Source organism: Nestor notabilis, unplaced genomic scaffold, assembly GCF_000696875.1.
Source record: "Nestor notabilis isolate BGI_N333 unplaced genomic scaffold, ASM69687v1 scaffold24621, whole genome shotgun sequence".
NCBI lineage: Eukaryota > Metazoa > Chordata > Aves > Psittaciformes > Psittacidae > Nestor > Nestor notabilis.
This window is the reverse complement of record NW_009913733.1, coordinates 2,389-22,158: the sequence shown is the minus strand read 5'-3', so window position 1 is coordinate 22,158 and position 19,770 is coordinate 2,389. Positions and strand designations below refer to the sequence as shown.

At 43.7% G+C, this 19,770-nt stretch overlaps 1 protein-coding gene across 1 annotated transcript in view; it reads left to right on the top strand.

The window, feature by feature from the left end:
* LOC104412584 (homeobox protein cut-like 1) overlaps nucleotides 1–19,770 on the top strand; it is a gene marked incomplete at its 5' end in the record, with an annotated part of 57,970 nt that overhangs the window by 37,458 nt on the left and 742 nt on the right. The window contains 4 exon segments of the mRNA XM_010023341.1: nucleotides 5,138–5,440; nucleotides 9,771–9,959; nucleotides 14,719–14,983; nucleotides 19,535–19,744. Of these exon segments, the coding sequence (XP_010021643.1) occupies nucleotides 5,138–5,440; nucleotides 9,771–9,959; nucleotides 14,719–14,983; nucleotides 19,535–19,744 (967 nt within the window).

Genomic DNA, 19,770 nt, shown 5'->3' with positions numbered 1-19,770 from the left:
CTGGGACTGGTGAAACCATATCCGTGTCTCAACACTGCTCTGTCATCTGGATACCTCTGTTTGAGAGGGATACATCCGGGGCTGGTGTCATGTAGACATCTGTGATTTTCCAGGGAGGTTGTGGCAGGCGTCACCTGTAAGCCTTGGCATCTGAGGTGTCCTGAGCTCCACAAGGAGCATCCAGAGTGCTGTGGATCTGAGCTATACTGCTGCTTTTGTATGGAGGGCAAAGTCAGATTGCTTTGAGTTCCTGTACATCACCAAAATGGTCCTTCTTGACCAGTGCCGTGCAGTTTTGCAGAGTATAATTGAACGTCTCTGACTGCTGAGCTCTGCAGCTGAGCGGGTGATGCTCAGGAGTGCTGCAGCAGGGGACCCCAGTGCAGCCCATGGTTCGTTACACCCTGCAGGGATTTTGTCATGTTACGATGGCAAAACATGATCAGACCTCGTGGAAGCATGTGTCAGGCTGATGCTGTGTTGAGGGAAGTGTTTTCAGGTAATTTGCAGGCCACCACTGGGATAATCACAGTCCAAAATGTTCTACAGGCAGTGTTAAAGCAATTCAGGATCCAGGACCCAGTACTGGGGACCTGACCCCAACATGGGAGTGGGAAGTCTTGTCTTTGAAGAAGAGTAAGCAAATCTAACGTTAAGTTCGGGAAAACCACTATAACCAATGAACTGAGACTGGAAACTCCTATTTTCAGGCTTTCTCACATTTCCATAGCACTATTATAGTAGAACCTGTGGGGAAGGTGGAGAGGATGGATGGGACCAAAGCATTCATTGTGCTAAGGTATACAAGACTACAAAAGATTTTCTGTACATATAAATGAAGGCAAGTGCAGTTTGTTATGGTTCACAATGAGTTCTGTAAAATGCTCAGACAGACCCTCATCCTACGTGCTGAATTGTTTGCAAAGTTTGTTTAGTTTCTTAACTGATAACTACTAAGGGGTAGGGAGGGGAATGGGCAAGCTGTGGTGATGGTTTGGGGTTTTGTTGCAGCAAAATGCTTGTTCAAGCAGCAATTTTATATTGGGAAAATAGTATTTGAAAAAGAAAATAGAAGGTATCTGTATAATGTTGACTTCCCATTCATTTAGGTATCTTCATTTCAGATTATGCATCCCTCTCTAGTGCTGTAGTAGAAAAAAAACAAAACTGAAGAATTTTCTGAGTTAAGAGTAAGGACCCACTGTTCTGCCAGGAGTGATGTGGTCCCGAGTATGGCTCTTTGGTGTTTGCAACCTGCATCCAATGTATTTGTCTTTAGGAAGATCTATTTGCCTTCAAAGACTTGAATACTCACCTTCGCTGGATGGTCATAGCTCTCAGCTGTGTCCATCAACTGTGAAATAGCCAGTGTTGGTGTTCAGTTGTCTTTGTGTTTTAGCTATGAATGGAGGCCAAGTACTTCAGATTGTTGGCTCATTTATGCAGACATCACAATTGGTTGGAAGTGCCTCAACTTCCTATACCCCAGGTGTATACTTTGAATTAATAGTGTAAGAAATGCATGGTAGAGCCTTTGCCCTTTCATGACTGCAGCGTTAGAAGATTTGAATCACTTAAATGCATTGATTTGAATCTTTAATGCTGTTTGTCAACATCAACCTGTAATTGCACAAAAGATACACTGGTTTCCCGGTCATTTAAAATTGTCATGTTGAACTGTGTCATAATCAATGTTTAGGTCCTAATGGTCTTCCCACCAAGCCAGTTTGGGGAGACCCTGTTTCTCCCATCCTTTGTAAAGCACAGGGCATGGCTGATACCTTTGGCTACCTGAGACCTTAAAAAAAATCTCAGGTTCTGCAATGACCTTCTTGCTGGTGATGCTCTGGATCTCTCTATCTCTTTTACTTCTAGCACCTTATTTTGGGGCTTCTGCTTCAGGTTTTCAGCTGGAGAGAGGCTGTTGGAAAACAAAACACAACACCCCTTTGGTATAGCAAAGTTTCTCTGGAATTTACTAAGATAACACCATCAATAAATGATGGCTGTGGGCTTTGCAGGTCCTACAGCTGACCATAATGCAGTTTTAGACTTGTATTGACAGAATAATCCCTTCCTCACTAAATACAAACATGTAAACGTTCACTGAACATCACTTATTCCCTCTTAAGAAACTGGATTGCTTTTAGGTTAGTGCTGATATTCAGTGCAGTCTGGGGTTAAAAAAGCAGAAGGCGTTTTAGGGAACTAAGCTTCCAGTGTATTATTTTCATTGGAAATGTTCAATTGCTACTATGGAAATCTTAATATGTATTTTTCAGATGTCCTGAATTTGTTCCTTTGTCCTGGGAGGAACTTGAGAGAAATGAATACAGACAAATTATTTCATAAACCATGTGAAATGGCTGTGGATTGACAGTTAAATCTGTAACAGTGAATACATTCAATTTTCCCCTTTGTTCTGTCAGCAGTCACTTGTACTCTAAATGTCTATTTAATTTTTTAAGTAGATTACCAGGAAATGTTTGCATTATTCGATTATTGAATTTACTTTTCCAAATAATGGATCTTTTCCTCAAATATTTATGTGGTGTTGAAAATGTTTTTGCAGCAGGGAGAAATGCTAAAAATGAATGGGGACCATGTTTTGAGTTATTTGTAGTCTATGTACAGAATGCCTCATCTGAAATCCCTGAACACTTGTGTTGCGTTGGGGGGCAAAAAAGCAGGTTGTCGTCTGTACTGCTTTCCAAAATTAGATTCAGATAATCCCACCTTTTTGAGTAAATAAGGAGCAGATTGGTCTGAAAAATGAAATACAAGTAAGCCCTTGCTATGTGATGTAAAAAAACAAGCTAATATGTGAGCAACGTAGAGCATTTCGGGGACCATGTTTTGAGTTATTTGTAGTCTATGTACAGAATGCCTCATCTGAAATCCCTGAACACTTGTGTTGCGTTGGGGGGCAAAAAAGCAGGTTGTCGTCTGTACTGCTTTCCAAAATTAGATTCAGATAATCCCACCTTTTTGAGTAAATAAGGAGCAGATTGGTCTGAAAAATGAAATACAAGTAAGCCCTTGCTATGTGACGTTAAAAATAAGCTAATATGTGAGCAACGTGGAGCATTTCAGTGATAGATGATAATAGAGATTACCTTTGTTGTTTACATAATTAGGCTGGGCAGGGAAAGGAGAGGGAGAAAGCAGCATTCAGAAATGCTTTTGTTTAGTCCTGTGTGGTTGGGGGCTTTGGGAGGGTTGGATTTTTCCTGCGCTCCGTGTGTGCATGTGCTTTGCAGTGCACGGATGAGGAATTGTATAGGAAATTTGCAGCTGCTCTAGTTATTCAGGAAGATTTGTATAAGCTGGCACAAGGGACAAAATTAGAGGGAACTTGAACGAGTGCCGTGCAGTTTATTAGCTAGGCAGCCATAATTTCGACCTTGCTGTGGGTTAAAGGACACAGACCTGAGAAGAAATCTGTTTATCATGGAGGGAATTCATGCCATCCCTGACAGTGTACAGTGAACAAGATGGATGATCTGCCAAATTGGTCCCTCGCATGGGTGAATCAGGGCAAATTTACAGTACAATTCCTTTGCTGCTCCTGATACAAAACTAACATTTGCTGGGGTTTATATTCGGTTGTATGATGACCTGGGGTGAACAGAGAGAAGAAATAAGATTTGTAGGATCCCTCTTACCTTAAATATTTATATGCACCTTGCTTTCCCTTTACGTCTGCCTGTTTTGCATCTCTCATAAAGCACTAAGGAAAAGGTCCAATTGCTTGCTTTGAGAAAGCAACTTTATGTAGGGGTGTCAGGGAACCTCTCTAAAATGCAGTGCCTTGGAAGCTTCTGTTACCTGCTTCGTTTGGGCTCTGCTTTTACTTACGTAGTATTTTCCTGGAGTGTTTGGGATATGCTTCCATGCTACACAAGCTGCATGTGCTGTAATGGTTTAACAATACTCTCAGTAGCAAACAAACTGGAGAAACAGTGATATTTGCTGTTAGCCATCATGGTAGTGGCAGGAGCTGGTGCTGCGGAGTGAGCCTCTCTCATAGGCGTGTTGCAGTGCTCAGAAGACACTTCTGTTGGAGGGACTAAGTTTTTGATGTAGACTGGCCTCATCCTTGTACCACTGAGAGCCTTGTAAGCTCCCTCCAGAGAGCTCGAGACAAATCCACTGATGTATGAACCTGATACACGTGCGATTAACCGTGTCAAGTAATGAGGTGTGAGACAGCGAGGAGGAGGAGGAGGCAGCCCCACAAAAATGGGGAAGAAGTTGCATGTGCTTTTTATCTTTGGAAGGGAATTGTTCTTCTAAACCACATTGTCTACGTGTTGTTACTTGAAAATATGTTTAGACTGTGCCCTTAGATGTCTGGATTTTCAGCATAAGCTCCATTCCATTAGAGATAACTGTGAATTTATTAGGGGGAAACAACATTTTTACAGAGCCTATTTTTGTTGGCAAATTAACAGATTCAGAAGGCTTTCTTTTAAACGGAGTGTCACAATAACAGATTTGGGTGTCTCCTGATCCACTGGCTATCTTTATGTTGGGTTCTCAAACACGTTAATTAATACACCATAATTACAAACTGCATTTTAATCTTGTTAAGTTATTTCTAGGCAAAGAGAAGTGCAAAAATGTGATGCGAGTGATAAGAAACAAAATGGAATCAGTAACACTCTGCAGCTACAAAGTTGTATCACTTGTAGAAAATCCCTCATTGACACTACAGAATAGTAGCTGAGCAAGTTTTCTTACAAGGCACAGAAGGAGACTTAAACCAGTCTAAAAATGGTAGATTTAAAAGCATCCTTACACAAAACTGTTGTGGAAAGCAAAACTGTGAGATTTCCTGAGCAAGGAGATTTCTTGCAAACTTACAGCCTATTTTGCTTCAATTTTTCCTGATTTTTGTTTGTATTTGTACATCTTGTCTGTATGAGAAAGCAGAGATGGCTCGAGATAAAATTAAAAAATAATTCTGCTTTTAAAAAGAGGCTTTTTAGTAACCAAGTCACAACAAGTAGTATTTTGCATACTTAGGCATTTCTTTAAGTAGGTAGAATATAAATGAGAAGGCAAGTTAAATATCCTGCAATCAAAACATTACAATTATGCTAAAGTGGGGGCTTTTTTCTTCTTTTAATTACAGAAAGCACTCCAAAGACTTCTGCCAGTTGCAGTCCTGCTCCTGAATCTCCCATGAGTTCCAGTGAATCAGTGAAGAGCCTGACTGAATTGGTACAGCAGCCCTGCCCCGCTATAGAGACCAGTAAGGATGGCAAATCCCAGGAATCCAGCGAGCCGCCTGCTTCTGAATCCCAGTCTACAACACCTCTGCCGCTGTCGGGCCACTCGGCACTCAGCATTCAAGAACTGGTTGCTATGTCCCCTGAGCTGGATACCTATGGCATCACGAAGAGGGTCAAAGAGGTGCTAACGGACAACAATCTTGGTAAATCACTTTATTCCCTTTTCTCGACCGAAATAAAATGAGTGCTCGTGCTTTATTTTTAAGCTATATTTCAGTAGATGTTTACAAGAGTACCTGGGTTAGACTCCGGCCTAAGCTGTAACCTCTTAAAAAGATCTTTTGATATTCTTTTCAAACTGGTAGAAAAATCCTTTCAGATTGTCACACTCTCCTTAAAACATCATCGTACCCCTGCTCCTCTTAAGCTCCGCTCCTGGCTCACCAGCCGGATACTGCTCCCAGCCCCCTGAATACAGTCCAGCAGGCTGTGAAGAAGACCAAAACCCTAAAGCCAGGGAGATGTCCCCTTCAGAAATGCTGTTTTCCCCAGGCTTATAGATTGAAGGCCCCAATATTTTAGGCACGGGTGAATTAGAGGAGTCCAGCGTGATCATAGAGGGAGGTGCATCACAAGCTAAAGTGTAGCATACCTGTAGAGCTAGGAGGGTGAATTCAGACTCAGTTGAAGTTTAGGTGAACCTGTAGAGTAAGTATATGGGGTCATTCAGTTATTTTGCTTTGAGATATGCAATGCTAAGGCTGCTTTTGCTCACAGATGAGGTTTTGGGTGTCGAATTAGGTGTAATATTGACATGACTCTGTATTTGGAATAGTCAAAGGGAATAACCTGATCCGAGTATGAGAAATCCAGGCTTAATACTGCCACTGTGCCTCCAAATCACTAGTTCTTCATATGTGTTTAACACTTGCTTCCCTCACAAGGTTTGGAAACCTTTAGCTTTGAAGTCTCTAGTGGGAAGCCAGTAAGGCTGCCCCAGTGTTACCTGCACATGCTTCTGGGGCTTAGCATGGGCTTCACTTCACTTGTGTTTAGATGTCCAAAACAGATGTGTGGTGCTCTCGAGAAGTACCAGTTGCTCTCCAGTGACTAGAGATGGGACCAGAAAGATAAGTTTAGGTTTAGACTGCTGATGGTCCTTATATGAGAAGAACTTCATCCATATCAACTGAACTGTTATGACTGTATGAGTAAAAACTCCTTTATTTTAGTATGTTAGGGAACCTTTTTTCAGCTAGACATAATAACTTCAGATATCTTTTTAAGGGGAAGAATACTGGGATGGGGGAGGTTGCAAGTTCTCATTTAACATTATTTGGGAAGAGGAGAAAATATCCCTGATCATGGACATACCCTGATGAGATGGTATTCCACTGAACCCAGGCAAATTGTTTGCTTGTGCACATTTGCATGGGCAGACTGTGGTTGCTTGGTCAGTGGAGATAATGTAGAGATGAAGCCACAGGTCATGATAAGGGTTTACAGGTTCAAGCCCCTAGTTTTTGGGCAAAATGCTGTTGAGTGCTGTACCTGCTCTGGTGCTCCAGAGAGGTTTGAAAAAGTATTTTTGTTTACATTTGCTCTGATGCCATTTTTACTTAGTCTTTTTTATTTCCCATGATTTTTGTTTTCCTACAGTGTGGCTGACAAGCCTAAAAAGCAGCAGAAGAGCCAGGAAATGTGCCCCAAACTCTGCATTAGGTGTGGAACCAGTTTCAATGTCTCCTTTTGCGCCCTCAGTGTGCTAGTGCACCAGATTGACTTGGTGCACAGGTTTCTCTGTCTTAGGCCACAGGCCCTTGTGAACCTGCCCTTGGCAACTGGTGGTGGCTCAGTTGTTCCAGTAACATTGTCCAGTAAAGACCATGGTTGTGCAAAAACCATTCCCAATGTGTTTGGTGGGTCTCTCCTCCCGTGCCTTTTAATATTGATTCAACAGTCACCATTTTAGCAGATAATGGTGGCAGTGTTAATGCTGAGATGTTGCTGGTATTCCTCATCCCAAATGTCATAGTATTACCAGTGATTCCCTGTTGGGCAGCATGTAACTTAGGGAAGCAAATGCAATGAGCTATTGAAGGATTGCAGTGGTGGGGAAAAAGCAGAAAGGGCCAGGACTAACTGAAACCAGCATAATTTACCATAAACAGGGTTTATCCATGAGGAGTTACATCAGTGGGAACAGACATGAAGGATATTAGGGTGAAAGATGGGGAGAATTAGCAGGAGGTTTAGGAAACCTGTGCTTGAAAATATTCCAGTTATTAGTAGTGCTCTGATGAAGATGGAGTGTGATGCACCTGCTGCCTCCCGAGAATGATTTCTAACACGTTCCTCATTACCTTGGGAGTGTTTCAGGTGCTTTATGCTGTCCTGCCATATCCTGGGTTACAATAATGACACCTTTAGCTTTGTTCTTAACACCTAGAGAACACGATCATTGCCTCCTTCCACGTTTGCATTTTTAATGTGTAGGCTGTGGTCTGAAGTTCATTTCCTTCAGCAGCAAATCTGTGCTTGTATTCCTGCTCATGTGGCCACACAGCAAACTGGACCAGGTGGTCCGAGTCAGAAGAAGCCCTTTTATTCTTGGTAGGTTGGTTTGGCTCGGATCAGTTCCCTGCTCTGCTTTACTGGGCAGCCACATGGGCAGCCACGGTGGCCACCCCGGCTGTCGGAGCTCATCGCACTGCAGCCAGAGCACAGCCTGGGGTCAGGAACTGTGGGGAACATTAGAGGGAGGTTATTTATGAAGGCAAATTAAAAGATTTTAAAGAAGCTGTCTTAATCTCGCTAGTAGCTGGCAGGTTTAAAGGTAAATGGATGAGGCCTTACCGATGTTTTTCAGTACAAACAGGGAGTAGGTTAACTCTGCAATACACATGATTGAAAATTGGCTCTGAATTAACTCTTTTGTCTGATTTTCCTGATGTTGAGGGTAGTGGAAAACCACTTATTACTTAGGAACTTAAGTGAATTCTGACTTTAGGTGTCTGTTCAGTCTCTAAGAACCATTTCCAGGGTTAGTTTAGGATTTAGTAGCAGACTCTGTCCTGTTAGCCCTGTCTTTGTATCCCCTTTCTGCCTTTCATTATCCCAGCTGCTTCCTCCAAAAGCTCTGCAGACCCAGCTGCCCATTGCGCCTGCATGGGACATTCTGCAACTTCCGAGTGCTCCCACGCTCCCTCCTCTCCCCGTACAGGTGAAAAAAAATCACCAGGGCAGAAGTTTTTGGATGTTTTTAAAGAGGAGGAGGAGATCCACGGAGTTAAGCACAAGGGGTGTGGGTCTTATAGAGCAAGTATTTTCTGTGACCTGTTTTGTCAGGATTAGGTGAGGCTGCGAAGGCAAGAGCTGATGGTGTTTTTGCAAGTGCAGGAATGTCCTGTAGAGCTGTAGGAGGATAAGTCCCCACGTATCCGCATTGTCCCTTAGGGATCTGTTTGTTGCCACTGGCTAAGACATGCTGGCCTCGCTAGGAAGTGAAGGGAAAACATTCTACTGTGTGCTAGTGAGGGCATTCAGGAGCTACGGATCAGACACAAGACCCCGAGGCCTAAACTTGGTCAGTATGGAAAGATCTTTGTGTTACCTTCAAAATACATGACAGCTCTGCTTCTATTAGAAATCACTGGCAGTGACTCAGCTGACTTCAGGCTCCATCTTGTACCAAAAGCTGTCGTGTATCAAGGTAGTTCAGCTTAGGAAGAACGCTGAAGTGAAGGGGCTTAGAAAACCAGCTGTATGGTTGGGTTTGAGCTGCACAGGCATTTTCCACAGTCTTTGATAAGTTAGATCTTAACCATGTAAAACTAGTGTTACCAATGCGCATACAAATGCTGTACATTGAAAAGCATATGCAGTTCTTGCCATGCTAGATGATAGCATTTAGGAGGAGAATTTAAATTAAGTATTCTTAACTAGAAGCACTGTAGAAGCTGTAAAAAAAGCTGTTAGATTGTAAAGTGTGATTGTCTGTAGTTGGTAAGACACAGTTAGAACACCACAGATAGTACAACACAGAAAATAGTACGTGTCTTTGAGGACACTTACATGACCATTGCTGAGTGCAGGGGGGGGCATCGGTCTCGGTTCATTGATCACTTGAAATGTTTGGACTGCCCTGTTGGAATGAAGCTGTTGCACTACCCTCCTGCATAAGAGCTAAGTAGCCTCACTGCTCTCACTAGTTGCCTGCTTAGCTAAAAGTCCAGTTTATTTTTCATCTCATTCATTTTGTTTTTTGCACACTGTTTCCTTGTAAGGTCCCGCTCCCCAAACGTGTTGAGCTCCCCTCTTTGCCACAGTCAGATCCTAAGGATTTAACTAAAGCTCAATATTTACACATTTAGTGGGGGGCAGAGCTTTTGTTCTTCTGAATGTTTCTCTTGGGTTTTCAAGCAATTCTGAAGTAAGAATAATTGATGAATGATGTCGTAGACGTGTTCTGTCTTTATAGTTAGCCTCGTCTCCCAGCTGAATGAATTCATGCGATTTTCAATCTCGTATTAGGTCAGCGTTTGTTTGGGGAGACAATCCTAGGGCTAACACAAGGCTCTGTCTCAGACCTTCTGGCTCGCCCGAAGCCCTGGCACAAGCTGAGTTTGAAGGGACGGGAACCCTTTGTCCGCATGCAGCTGTGGCTGAACGATCCCAACAACGTGGAGAAGCTGATGGATATGAAACGAATGGAGAAAAAAGGTAACTTGGAGCAGAACTGCTGACTCAGGCTTTCCATTTTTTCAGAGATGACCGTGTCTTTTATAATTCTCCATAAATAGTATAGAGGCAGCATTGATCCAGCGTTATGAAGGTTATGCAAAAGGACTTCCTGACAGCTTTTCATAGCTGTATTTGATGCTAGCTCAAGCGGATACTTCTCAACAAAAAGCCAAACAAGAAACCAACCCCAAACCCTGAATATTCACCAGCTGTCATGAAATCATTGCTATATTCTCCTATAGGTTAATCACTGAGGCCCTGGTGTATCACTGGTAACTTGCCTTACCAAATGAGAAATGTGAGTTCGGGAGCTGGCTTTGGGTTGTTAGTTAATAGTGCTGCAGCTGGTCACAGATGTTGGGCTGGAAGAACTGTGCATTGATTCCTGAGAGAGCTTCTTGCCAGTCCTGCACTGATGATCAGTAGGAGGAAAGAAAAATGCAGTCTTTATAAAAGGATATTTGAGAATAATCGAATTTCTGGCCTTCACAGGGATGGGGGAAGGTGACTGTGTTAATACATGCTCACAAAAACCAGCTAGGTCGTGAGTATGTACCTGTGAGACACCTCAGTTGTTATTGGGTGTCTTAGTAAAGAGTATATCCTGAAATTTTATCTTGCTCTCTATAAATCCATTACTAAAACCCAGTGGTTATGCAGAGCCCTGGTTTTAGTACATTCATGTGATTTTACAAGAGCGACTCACAGGCTGCCATTATCAGCAGTTAACTAATTAATGATACATACATCTCTCGAGCTAGCCCTTAATGATATTAGTACAGACGGCATTAATTGTGTGCACTGAAAGCACTGCTGTTGACTGATGTCCTGAAAGCATTAACACATTTGATCAAGAACTTTATGATTATATTTAAAACTGCAGTGAGAGAGCTTCTGGGAAAACTGTAGTCTTGCATGATTTTAAGAACAAATTCAAATCCTTGTCACAGTAACCAGTATAATATAATGTAGTGCAGTATCTTATCACAAATCGTGTGTGATCTTCCATGGGGAGTAAAATCCACTTGGGTTTCCCACCTACAGCTGTAAACCAAAGGGAACCATGATGGGTTTTGCTGTGTTAGAAACATGGCAGAAATAAACTTGTCAGCAGGCTGGGGTTTTATAGCCTCAAAGAGAATATCGCCCATAATGCAGGAAAATAAAATACAAATAATTTAAAAGTAGTGCTGACAATATCCTTTCAAAACTATTTTCTAAACTGGATTCTTATCAAATCCTGTGCAATACATGTGCTCTATAGATGGCATCTGAATAGAGATAAGGCAATAAATCGTTGAGACTCTGTACTGAGCTCCTGAACTGTGTAAGTGCTGTCCTCAGAGCAGAGCAGTCTAAAGGGAACTCAAGCCTCTCTTTTCTGCAGAATCCTATCATGCAGGTGAGGATCCTGTGATTTAACCTTTTGAATTGCTCCGGAGCCACATTAAGAATTTAACTTTCCCTTCAGCTAATGGTGGTTAAAGAACAATGCAACTGTAGCTGCTACCAGTGGGACATTATTATCAATTATTTCTCTGCCACACTTTATTAAGGGAGTAAATTAATAATTATGATAAAGGTGAGCTGCATAGATTTCTTCATCTGTTCTAGAGTCTGAAGTTTGTGCTATAAATGTCCATTTTGAGAGGCTCTGAGAATGTGCAGTGTGCATTAACTGACCTCTTTGGAGGAAGCTGGGAGTTCATGCTCACTAGGCTGAGACACCCTGCACCACTCTCCAGCCTTGGAGGAGCTCATTCCTCCTCCTTGCAACCTCCTGGTGTGTGTGTGCTGCTGGTAACGTCACACTCCTCACAGAACAGTACTGAATCCTGCTGTCAGGAGAAAATTTCATTCCCTTTATTTCCCCATTATTTCGCTTTTTAATAATCTTGTTCAATACAGCATAAGATAAAAATGATATTAAAAGGGGCTCTGTTTTACCTCAGTGGGCAGCCACGAGTTCTGCAATAGCGTCTGCTGCTTCTAGAGCTGAGCACATGCTGGGGAGTCTTCCCAGAGGGATGAAGGAATGCTGGGTTGGCAACAGCAGCAGGGAAAAAAGGTAGTAAAACTGGGGATAGAGCTGGCCTTGACAAGTTGGTCTGAGACCCAGAGCCAGACCTTTGCCCACATTACATCTGGGTGGGGGTTTTTCATGGGTTTCCTGAGAAGGGGAGACTGATCACAGGCAAAAAATCAGACTTCTCCAGAAATAAAGTGTGCTTGTGACTTGGATTCCAGTTTGAGCTTTGCTGTCACTGCAAATGGGCTGAATGATCTCCTTCTGTTGTCTACACGCAGCACATATGTTTAAAATAAGAATTAAAAAGGAAAAGCTTTTATAAACGTCACCTCAAGTTTCCAGAGACCACCATTAAAGCCAAAAGCTTGGGTGCTAGTTCAGCACATGGGGAAGTGCCACGATTGTGCCTTTGGGCCCCCAGGAAGTTTGTTCTGATAATATATAATCCTGCAGGAAAATAATTGCTTAAGACAGAACAGGGGGACATCCTCCTCTTTATGTTAAGGAAATATGTGTATTTATGTGATTTATTCCATCCACATGAGAGACCCCCAAATCAGCCATTGCACCTTTTGTGATCCCACTCTAAGGTTACGAAAGCAGAGGTGGGTGTTAGGACATGGTATCTTTCCCAAGGTATCACTGCTCTGTGCTGACTCAGGAGTCAGAAGATGGGAGCTCTGACCTGCCAGAAACACCATCCTTTGGAGAGCAGGCAAAGCAGAGCCTCAGAGCATCCTGGTGCATGGGTGTCTCATATTAATGCAGTCGCCTGACCAGAAGCTCCAGTTAGAGATAGCCTGAACACCTTCTACATCTTCCAGGCAAGGTTCTGGTTTGTCTCATGGCCTCCTTCAAGCTGCTGCACGTTGCTGAAGTGAGAGATGCTGGTTTTCAGCCCTCTTGGTTGTGCTGTCAGTGGAGACAGGGAAACCTTGTATGTAGTTTGTATGTTCATACAAGTTTGAAATAACACGTAGGAGGTTTTGAGATTAAGGACCTTAGATAAATGTCGGATGATATTGCTGGAGTGATTAATTCCATGGGTGAAGATTGTAACAGTTCCTTGAAGGCTGCAAAAATAAGGCAAATAGGTCACATTGAAATAATGCATTTACTTGAGGACACTTTGCAGTTCTGCATCCACTTGGAAAACCTAAATAAACACCAAACCACAATTCTGCTTTTTATGGTTATTTCAACGGCATGCAGGGCTGTATCATGGCAGAGTGATGGATCGTGAGCAACTCACGTTCTGTTCCATATCAGTGATCTTACACAGTAGGCAATCCACAGGTAATCTGTCATATTCAGGAAAAACAAAATGAGAGGCATGCAGATACCCCCAAAGGTTACAGAGTGTGTTCAAAACTCACTTCAGTGGTAGTAAGACACAGTGTAAAAAGGTCCCACTGGACACAGGATTGTATAAAGGACAGGACGCTGAACCCACTGGAGACACAAAGCCTGGCCAGTCTGTGGGGAGCCCTGCCAAGTTGGCTTGTGGGAGAAGGGCTTTGAACATGCAGTTTATTGGATTGCATTGAATCTTCATTCTTTGTGCACCCTCAGCCTAAAGGCAGAGCTGTGGGGAGAGAGAAATTCATTTCTTGAGAAATTTGGTTGCTGGCTGGTACAACGTGCCCTGCCTTGGTCCCTGCCTCTGGTGGGAGCTGCTGGAGATTTAGTGCCTGCTGGATTGATGTCAGGCTGGTGTCATCTGGAATTTAATAGCCGAGGTTGTCAACTTGCAGCTCTTGAATACCTCAACTCTTAAATATCTAGAAGGTATTTAACAGACCATTAAAGATTTTATTGACAATATTCATCTGTATTTGCAGTTTTCAGCCCCCTCATTAGCAATGCCTGTGCACGATACTGCCAGGTGCAGGAAATCCCACCTCTCTTTGCCCAGTGAAAATCAATCAAGTCAGTGACAGCCTTTGCTGAGACTCCTTCCCTGCAGAATTTGCCAGGATAAGTCTGTCCCCATCCGGGAGGAGAGTCACCAGCGGCATCACAGGCTTCTGCCACCAGCCTCACTGGGCGCCATCAGTGCAGCAAGAGCTTTCCTAAACAGATTCATTCTGAAAGAGCCTTGTGCAGGGGGGGAGGATGCTGTTGGCTGCTTTTCTTTCATAACCTGTCACCGCTATAGCGAAGATCGTAGGGAGAAGCAGCAAACGCCTGCCGGGTCCTTCAGCCCAGCGCTGGCATCAATGGGCGCCGGGCGCCATCGTGTGTTGGAGCCGCGGCTGCCTTCAGCTTCCACAGTCGTCTTAATTCTGAGACCTTAAGTGTTAGGGAGACCTTAGCATACACCCGCAGCGTTCAACAGCCAAAACCGGTTCAGTTGAAGTGCAGCGCTCATAATCAGGCTTTTATGTAGATGTTCACCACTCAAAAGAGTGCATCCGAAATAAGTGGTATTACCTGAGCCCTGTTATTTGTGTCCCACGTTGAAAAAGCAGAAAACTCTTGGCAGGTTTCCAGTGGATTTACCATCTTCTTGTCCCCTTTCTTCTTTTTCTGCCTCTTGCATCTGCCCCACATTTGGGTTCCTCTGATCTCTGATGATGCCCCTTCCTTTCTGCTCTCTCCGAGCAGCCCATCCGTGCATCCACAACCTGTCATCTTCACGTTTATTCCACATCCATTGATTTTGCATTTGTATTCAGCTGGGGCTCATCCGATGTGCTTCTCTTGCAGCCTACATGAAGCGGCGACACAGCTCTGTTAGCGACAGTCAGTCCTGTGAGTCCTCCTCAGCTGGGATAGACTACAGCCAGGGCGCCAGCCCACAGCCACAGCACCAGCTCAAGAAGCCCCGGGTGGTGCTGGCACCAGAAGAGAAAGAAGCTCTGAAACGAGCCTACCAGCAAAAGCCATACCCATCACCAAAAACCATTGAGGAACTCGCTACGCAGCTCAACTTGAAAACCAGCACCGTGATCAACTGGTTCCACAACTACAGGTAGGAGATGTCCCGGGAGCCCTGCTCCTAAAGGATTTATTCTCTTTGCTTGGGCAGGGTGCTGCTCTGCTTCAGCAAGCTGTGTCTGCTTCTGCTAGCACTGAGCAGTCGTACAAAATGAACAGTTTTGACAGCAGGGAGGTTCTAACTAACAGTAATGCTCCAGACTGATTTTAAGTTATCCCTGAGGAGCAGCAATATTCACATATTGATGTAAGCAGTGCTTTTCAACAGAAAGTCTTGCTTTTGGGGTGGGCGTGGATTTAGAGATGTCCACTATTGAATATTTATAAATCCCACTGCAGTAAGCAAGACTTGTCTGTCTCACTTGCATATTCACACTCACACAGACATACGCTCACATGTATACACACACATGTAGGTGTCTGGTGGCTGTGTTGTGCCTGGGTCAGTTGGTGGGGGGTGGTTGGAAGTGTCCTCTACTGGATGGCATCAGAACTGTGCTCCTTTCCTCATATTTTCCCACGTAAGAGCAAAACCAGGGTTTTCTTTTAGATCTTGAGTCACAGAGCTCTGAAAATAGGCACAGTATGTGCTGTATTTCTGGGAAGCTCCACACAGTCATGAAGGACAGAGAACTGATAACCCTGAAGTCAAGATGTGGGTGCAGATTTATTTATGATAAAATGATTTAGTTATGATTAAATCGTTGAGGCCTGCTGAAATGAAATAAGATGCTGGTCTCTTTAGCTTCTTTCTTGTATTAGAAGGAACCTTCTCCACGTTTGAAAGATTGAAGCAGGTTTTGGCCTAGAGACATCAATAAAAAGAAACATTAGAATGGCACATAAGAATTACAAGGATTTGAATAAACATATTATCAGCTGAGCTTAGGATTGGGAATCTTAATTAGTGCAGCAGAGTTTTCTCCAAGAAACTGGTGCTAGTGAATATTGAACAGGTAGAGCGAAGATACCAGATTCAGTACTACGCTGCTCCTTCACTCGGAGCCAGTGATGTTCCCAGTTAGTCCAGACTGCCGAACTTACTTGTTTTAGGAAACTGCTAACATTTAAAGAGTGTTTTCCCACTTTGTCCCTTCTCAACTTTAAACAGAAAAGTTGCTGAAGCAGGAGCAGCCTGGTTTAATGAGATAGCTCAGAAACACTGTGCACAATAGTTAAATAATATTTATAGTAAACAATACAAAGTTAAGAAATTCGAACCAACAAATAATCACATTTACACTGAATTTCACTGACTTCAATCCACTACAGATGCAGCCTCTTTCACTGCTCCGAGTCCTCCACATGGAGGCCTCTCTTCCAATTCCCACTTCTAGGCAATTATACACAAGTTGGAGGAATGCCTATGAAAATATGTTCCCTTCGGCCTGACAGCAAAATGTGCTGTTCTCACTTACGCAGACGAGTGCGGGAGCACTGGTGGCATGTGTCATCTTCCTCATTATCATGAGATCTCCTGCTTAGGCGTGCTGCGAGAGAGAGTGACAAGTCATGATTGATCAGCGTGTTCAGCCACACCAAGCTATACGTTAATGTAGACTAGGTGCTGACAGTTGTATACAGAATAAAAAGTGTATAAACAAGGTGCTGTAAGCTGGTGGGTAGCACCAGCCTCCCAGCACTGAGGGATCTGGACCTACTCCCAGATGTGTTGCTAAGTCTGCAGGACTGTAAAGAGAGATTTCAAGCCTGTTTGGATCCCTGGGTGCTATGAGCAGTTGCCACCAGTGAAAAATCAACACTCGTGCCTGTTCTTTTCCTCTGTATAACAGTTTTGTTAGTTTTCATGCATGAAGTACTCTTAAATCATTTGCAGGATGCTGCAAAAGAGGTACAGTTACATGTTCTGCTAAGGGAGCAGGGTCTGACTGTTCTGCAGCTCACGTATGATAAGGAATGGATACTCCTTCCCTTCTTCATCTTCTCCAGGCCGCACTTAACTTTATTTATCTCTTTTATACTCTCCCTCAGCCGTTTCTTTTCCAAACTGAAGAGTCTTCATACATAAGCAGTTCACATCTCAGACCATCTTATTTCTTTAAAATAACCTCAGGTAAGGCAGGGGACAGAGTTGGAGAAGTTTGTCTTCCTGTTTCTTGGGAATCCTGTTGCAGCAATGCTTTGCCTTGGGGATTCAGCCCAAACCTCGCTTTCCAAAGGTGATTGCTAAAGCAGAATCTACCTTTCTATTCACCAGCTGGGAAGTCAACACTAGCATTTATTTTATGCAGCAAAATAAGCTTAAAAAAAACCCCATCCTCAGCAGCCAAAGACGTAATTCGGGATATAAATAGCTATAAAGGATTTTGACATGTCTGCAAGCTTCTCCCAGTCTGTGGCTTTGCACCCATACCGATCACATAGCTCTCAGAACATAAAAATACTTCACTTCGTGGTAGTGAAGCACATACGGGACACATCAGAGTTTGAGGCTGTGTTGTCTTAAAAATGGTGCAGAAGAATAAGAGGTCGAGATTTCTGTCCCACTTCACAAGCGGAAACTGGCACATAAACTCAGTGAGGTCACAGAGGTGATGTTACAGAAGCACCAGGAATTAAACCAGACTTTCTGGAATTCTCATCTAGTCCTCTTGGATCCTAAACTTCATTGCTCTTCCTCTGGACATATTTTTCAGTGAACTGTAGTAGCATTGTGCTTGTTTAGATGTGGTGTGAAGGCTTGTACAGGGAACTTCAACATACACCCCAGGAGATCTCTGATATTTTGAGTCACGCTGATGAATGCCAACAGGATGTGTTATGACGGGGCCAACACCTTCCACTGAGAGGAATGCTCTCTGGAATTCCCTAGCTGCTGTCACCAGATCTTCTTTACCTTAGGGATTTAATAACTATCTTAATCAGGAGCCAGACTTGACTCCAGAAGCAATGCAGTGGGTGTGAATTCCAGGATTTCCACAGGCGTTCAACCTGTATTCTGCAGAGCTGTGGTCAGGTACCCCGTGAGCATGTCATCATTCAGTATCTTCCTGGAGCTATTTAAAATGCCACGCAGGCACAAAGCTCTTACCCATTTCCTCTCCTGAGTTGGGGAATGTTGCAGAAGCAGTGTGTTCTGGATCAATGTCCGTGCAGGGAGATTACAGGCATAAATAGAGCCTGATAATCAGTGTTGCAGGATGCATGCAATTAATGGTAATAGAAAATTAATGTTAGCACCTGTGGTCTTCTGTTAGGTGAATAATATTCTCCTAGGGAAAATTACAGACCCCGTAAATCCTTCAAAAGTGTGGAGTCAGCAAGTACTGCTGAAATACTCTGTTGCATTTCAAGTAAGTCAATAATATCACTAGCTTCAAAAGCAGTATTCAGATGGTGTTCTGCATTTATCCTAATTTTTCTCCATTGTGTGCTGTCTTCCGTAGCACATTTAGGGAAAATGAAGAATTCATACAGCCATCAGCATTGGGACAGCGTTTCACTTGTCATTTGCAAGACCCTTAGCAGTTCTCCCTTAGTGTTATCTTCACTCTGAGACAGAAAGTTTTGCTCAACTCTCCCTGTGTCTGTAGTCTCGTCCCTGACCACAAGTCATTGAGGCTCCCTCTTGGTTGCAAAGTGGGACCCGAACAGTGGTCAGAACCTCTCCTACTGACAGAGCAGTACAGAGGGAGAGTTAGCCTTGACCCTGAGATGATTGATTTCGTAAGCTCTTGTGTACTTGTGAGGACATTGGGAGCTCCTAAACTGAGAAAGAAGAGAGAGAGAACCGAGTTCAATGGCAAAGGTAGTGTGTTTGGGGTATTACTGCACGCTTCCAGCAACAGGAGGCACAAGGTGGCACGCCAGGCAGTTTTAAGCACACATGGAGTGCGTTAATTCCTTTGAAGTGTTCTTGCCTTGTCACTACTCATGTTCTGAAATCGACTTTCGGAACAAAACTATGAGGCAGAAGTCAGACTAGCTCATAGACTGACAACCTGTCAAAGCTGTGCTTCCCCAGAGCACGTTCAGAGCCATGGACTTTGTGTCATCTTCATGCCTGCTTGGTGACCAGGAGAACACCAAGGGGATTATCCGTTTTCCTCGTCTGTGTTTTGTTGAGGTAAATTGTAGCTCATTTCTAGTAGAAATCCGAATTGGTTTGTATCTGCAAACTGTTTTCTTCTGGATCTACTCGAAATGTGTTTGTATTTTCAAAATCACTCCTTTTCTGGTGCAGCATGTTGTGAAGTTTCACCTTCCTGACGGCAGACTTCTCATGGGAATGGGGGACTGCAGAGCCTCTCCTCTCCGTCCCTTAAACCACATCCAGTGCTGTAAAAATTGAGCACGCAGTTACGAACGTTACTTAATTTAAACTTGCAAAACCAGGGAAGATGATCTGCCGTTGGTTTTCACCCATCATTTTAAGTACCAATTGATTATCTGCCTGAGGTTTTTGCTTCATTCCGTAATGCCCATTGTGGTTACTAGGAGGGACACTCATCAGCATCAGATTGACAGTAGATAGCAAAATCCTGGTTGAAGTTAGATCAGTCTCAACACTGCAGAAGTTACCAGAAACGCCTTCATCTGACCACCCCTCTCCCCTGTCTCCTAGGTCTCGCATCCGCCGGGAGCTGTTCATCGAGGAGATCCAAGCCGGGAGCCAGAGCCAGGCTGGGTCGAGCGACTCTCCTTCCGCCAGAAGCAGCAGGGCCGCTCACAGCTCCGAGGGAGATAGCTGCGATGGCGTGGACGCAGAAGGCCCTCCCGAAGGAAAGCCGAGTGGCCCGGAGGCGGATGAGTACAACAATGCAACCACAAAGGCGCAGGGAGGGCCAGCGGAGGCGGCTT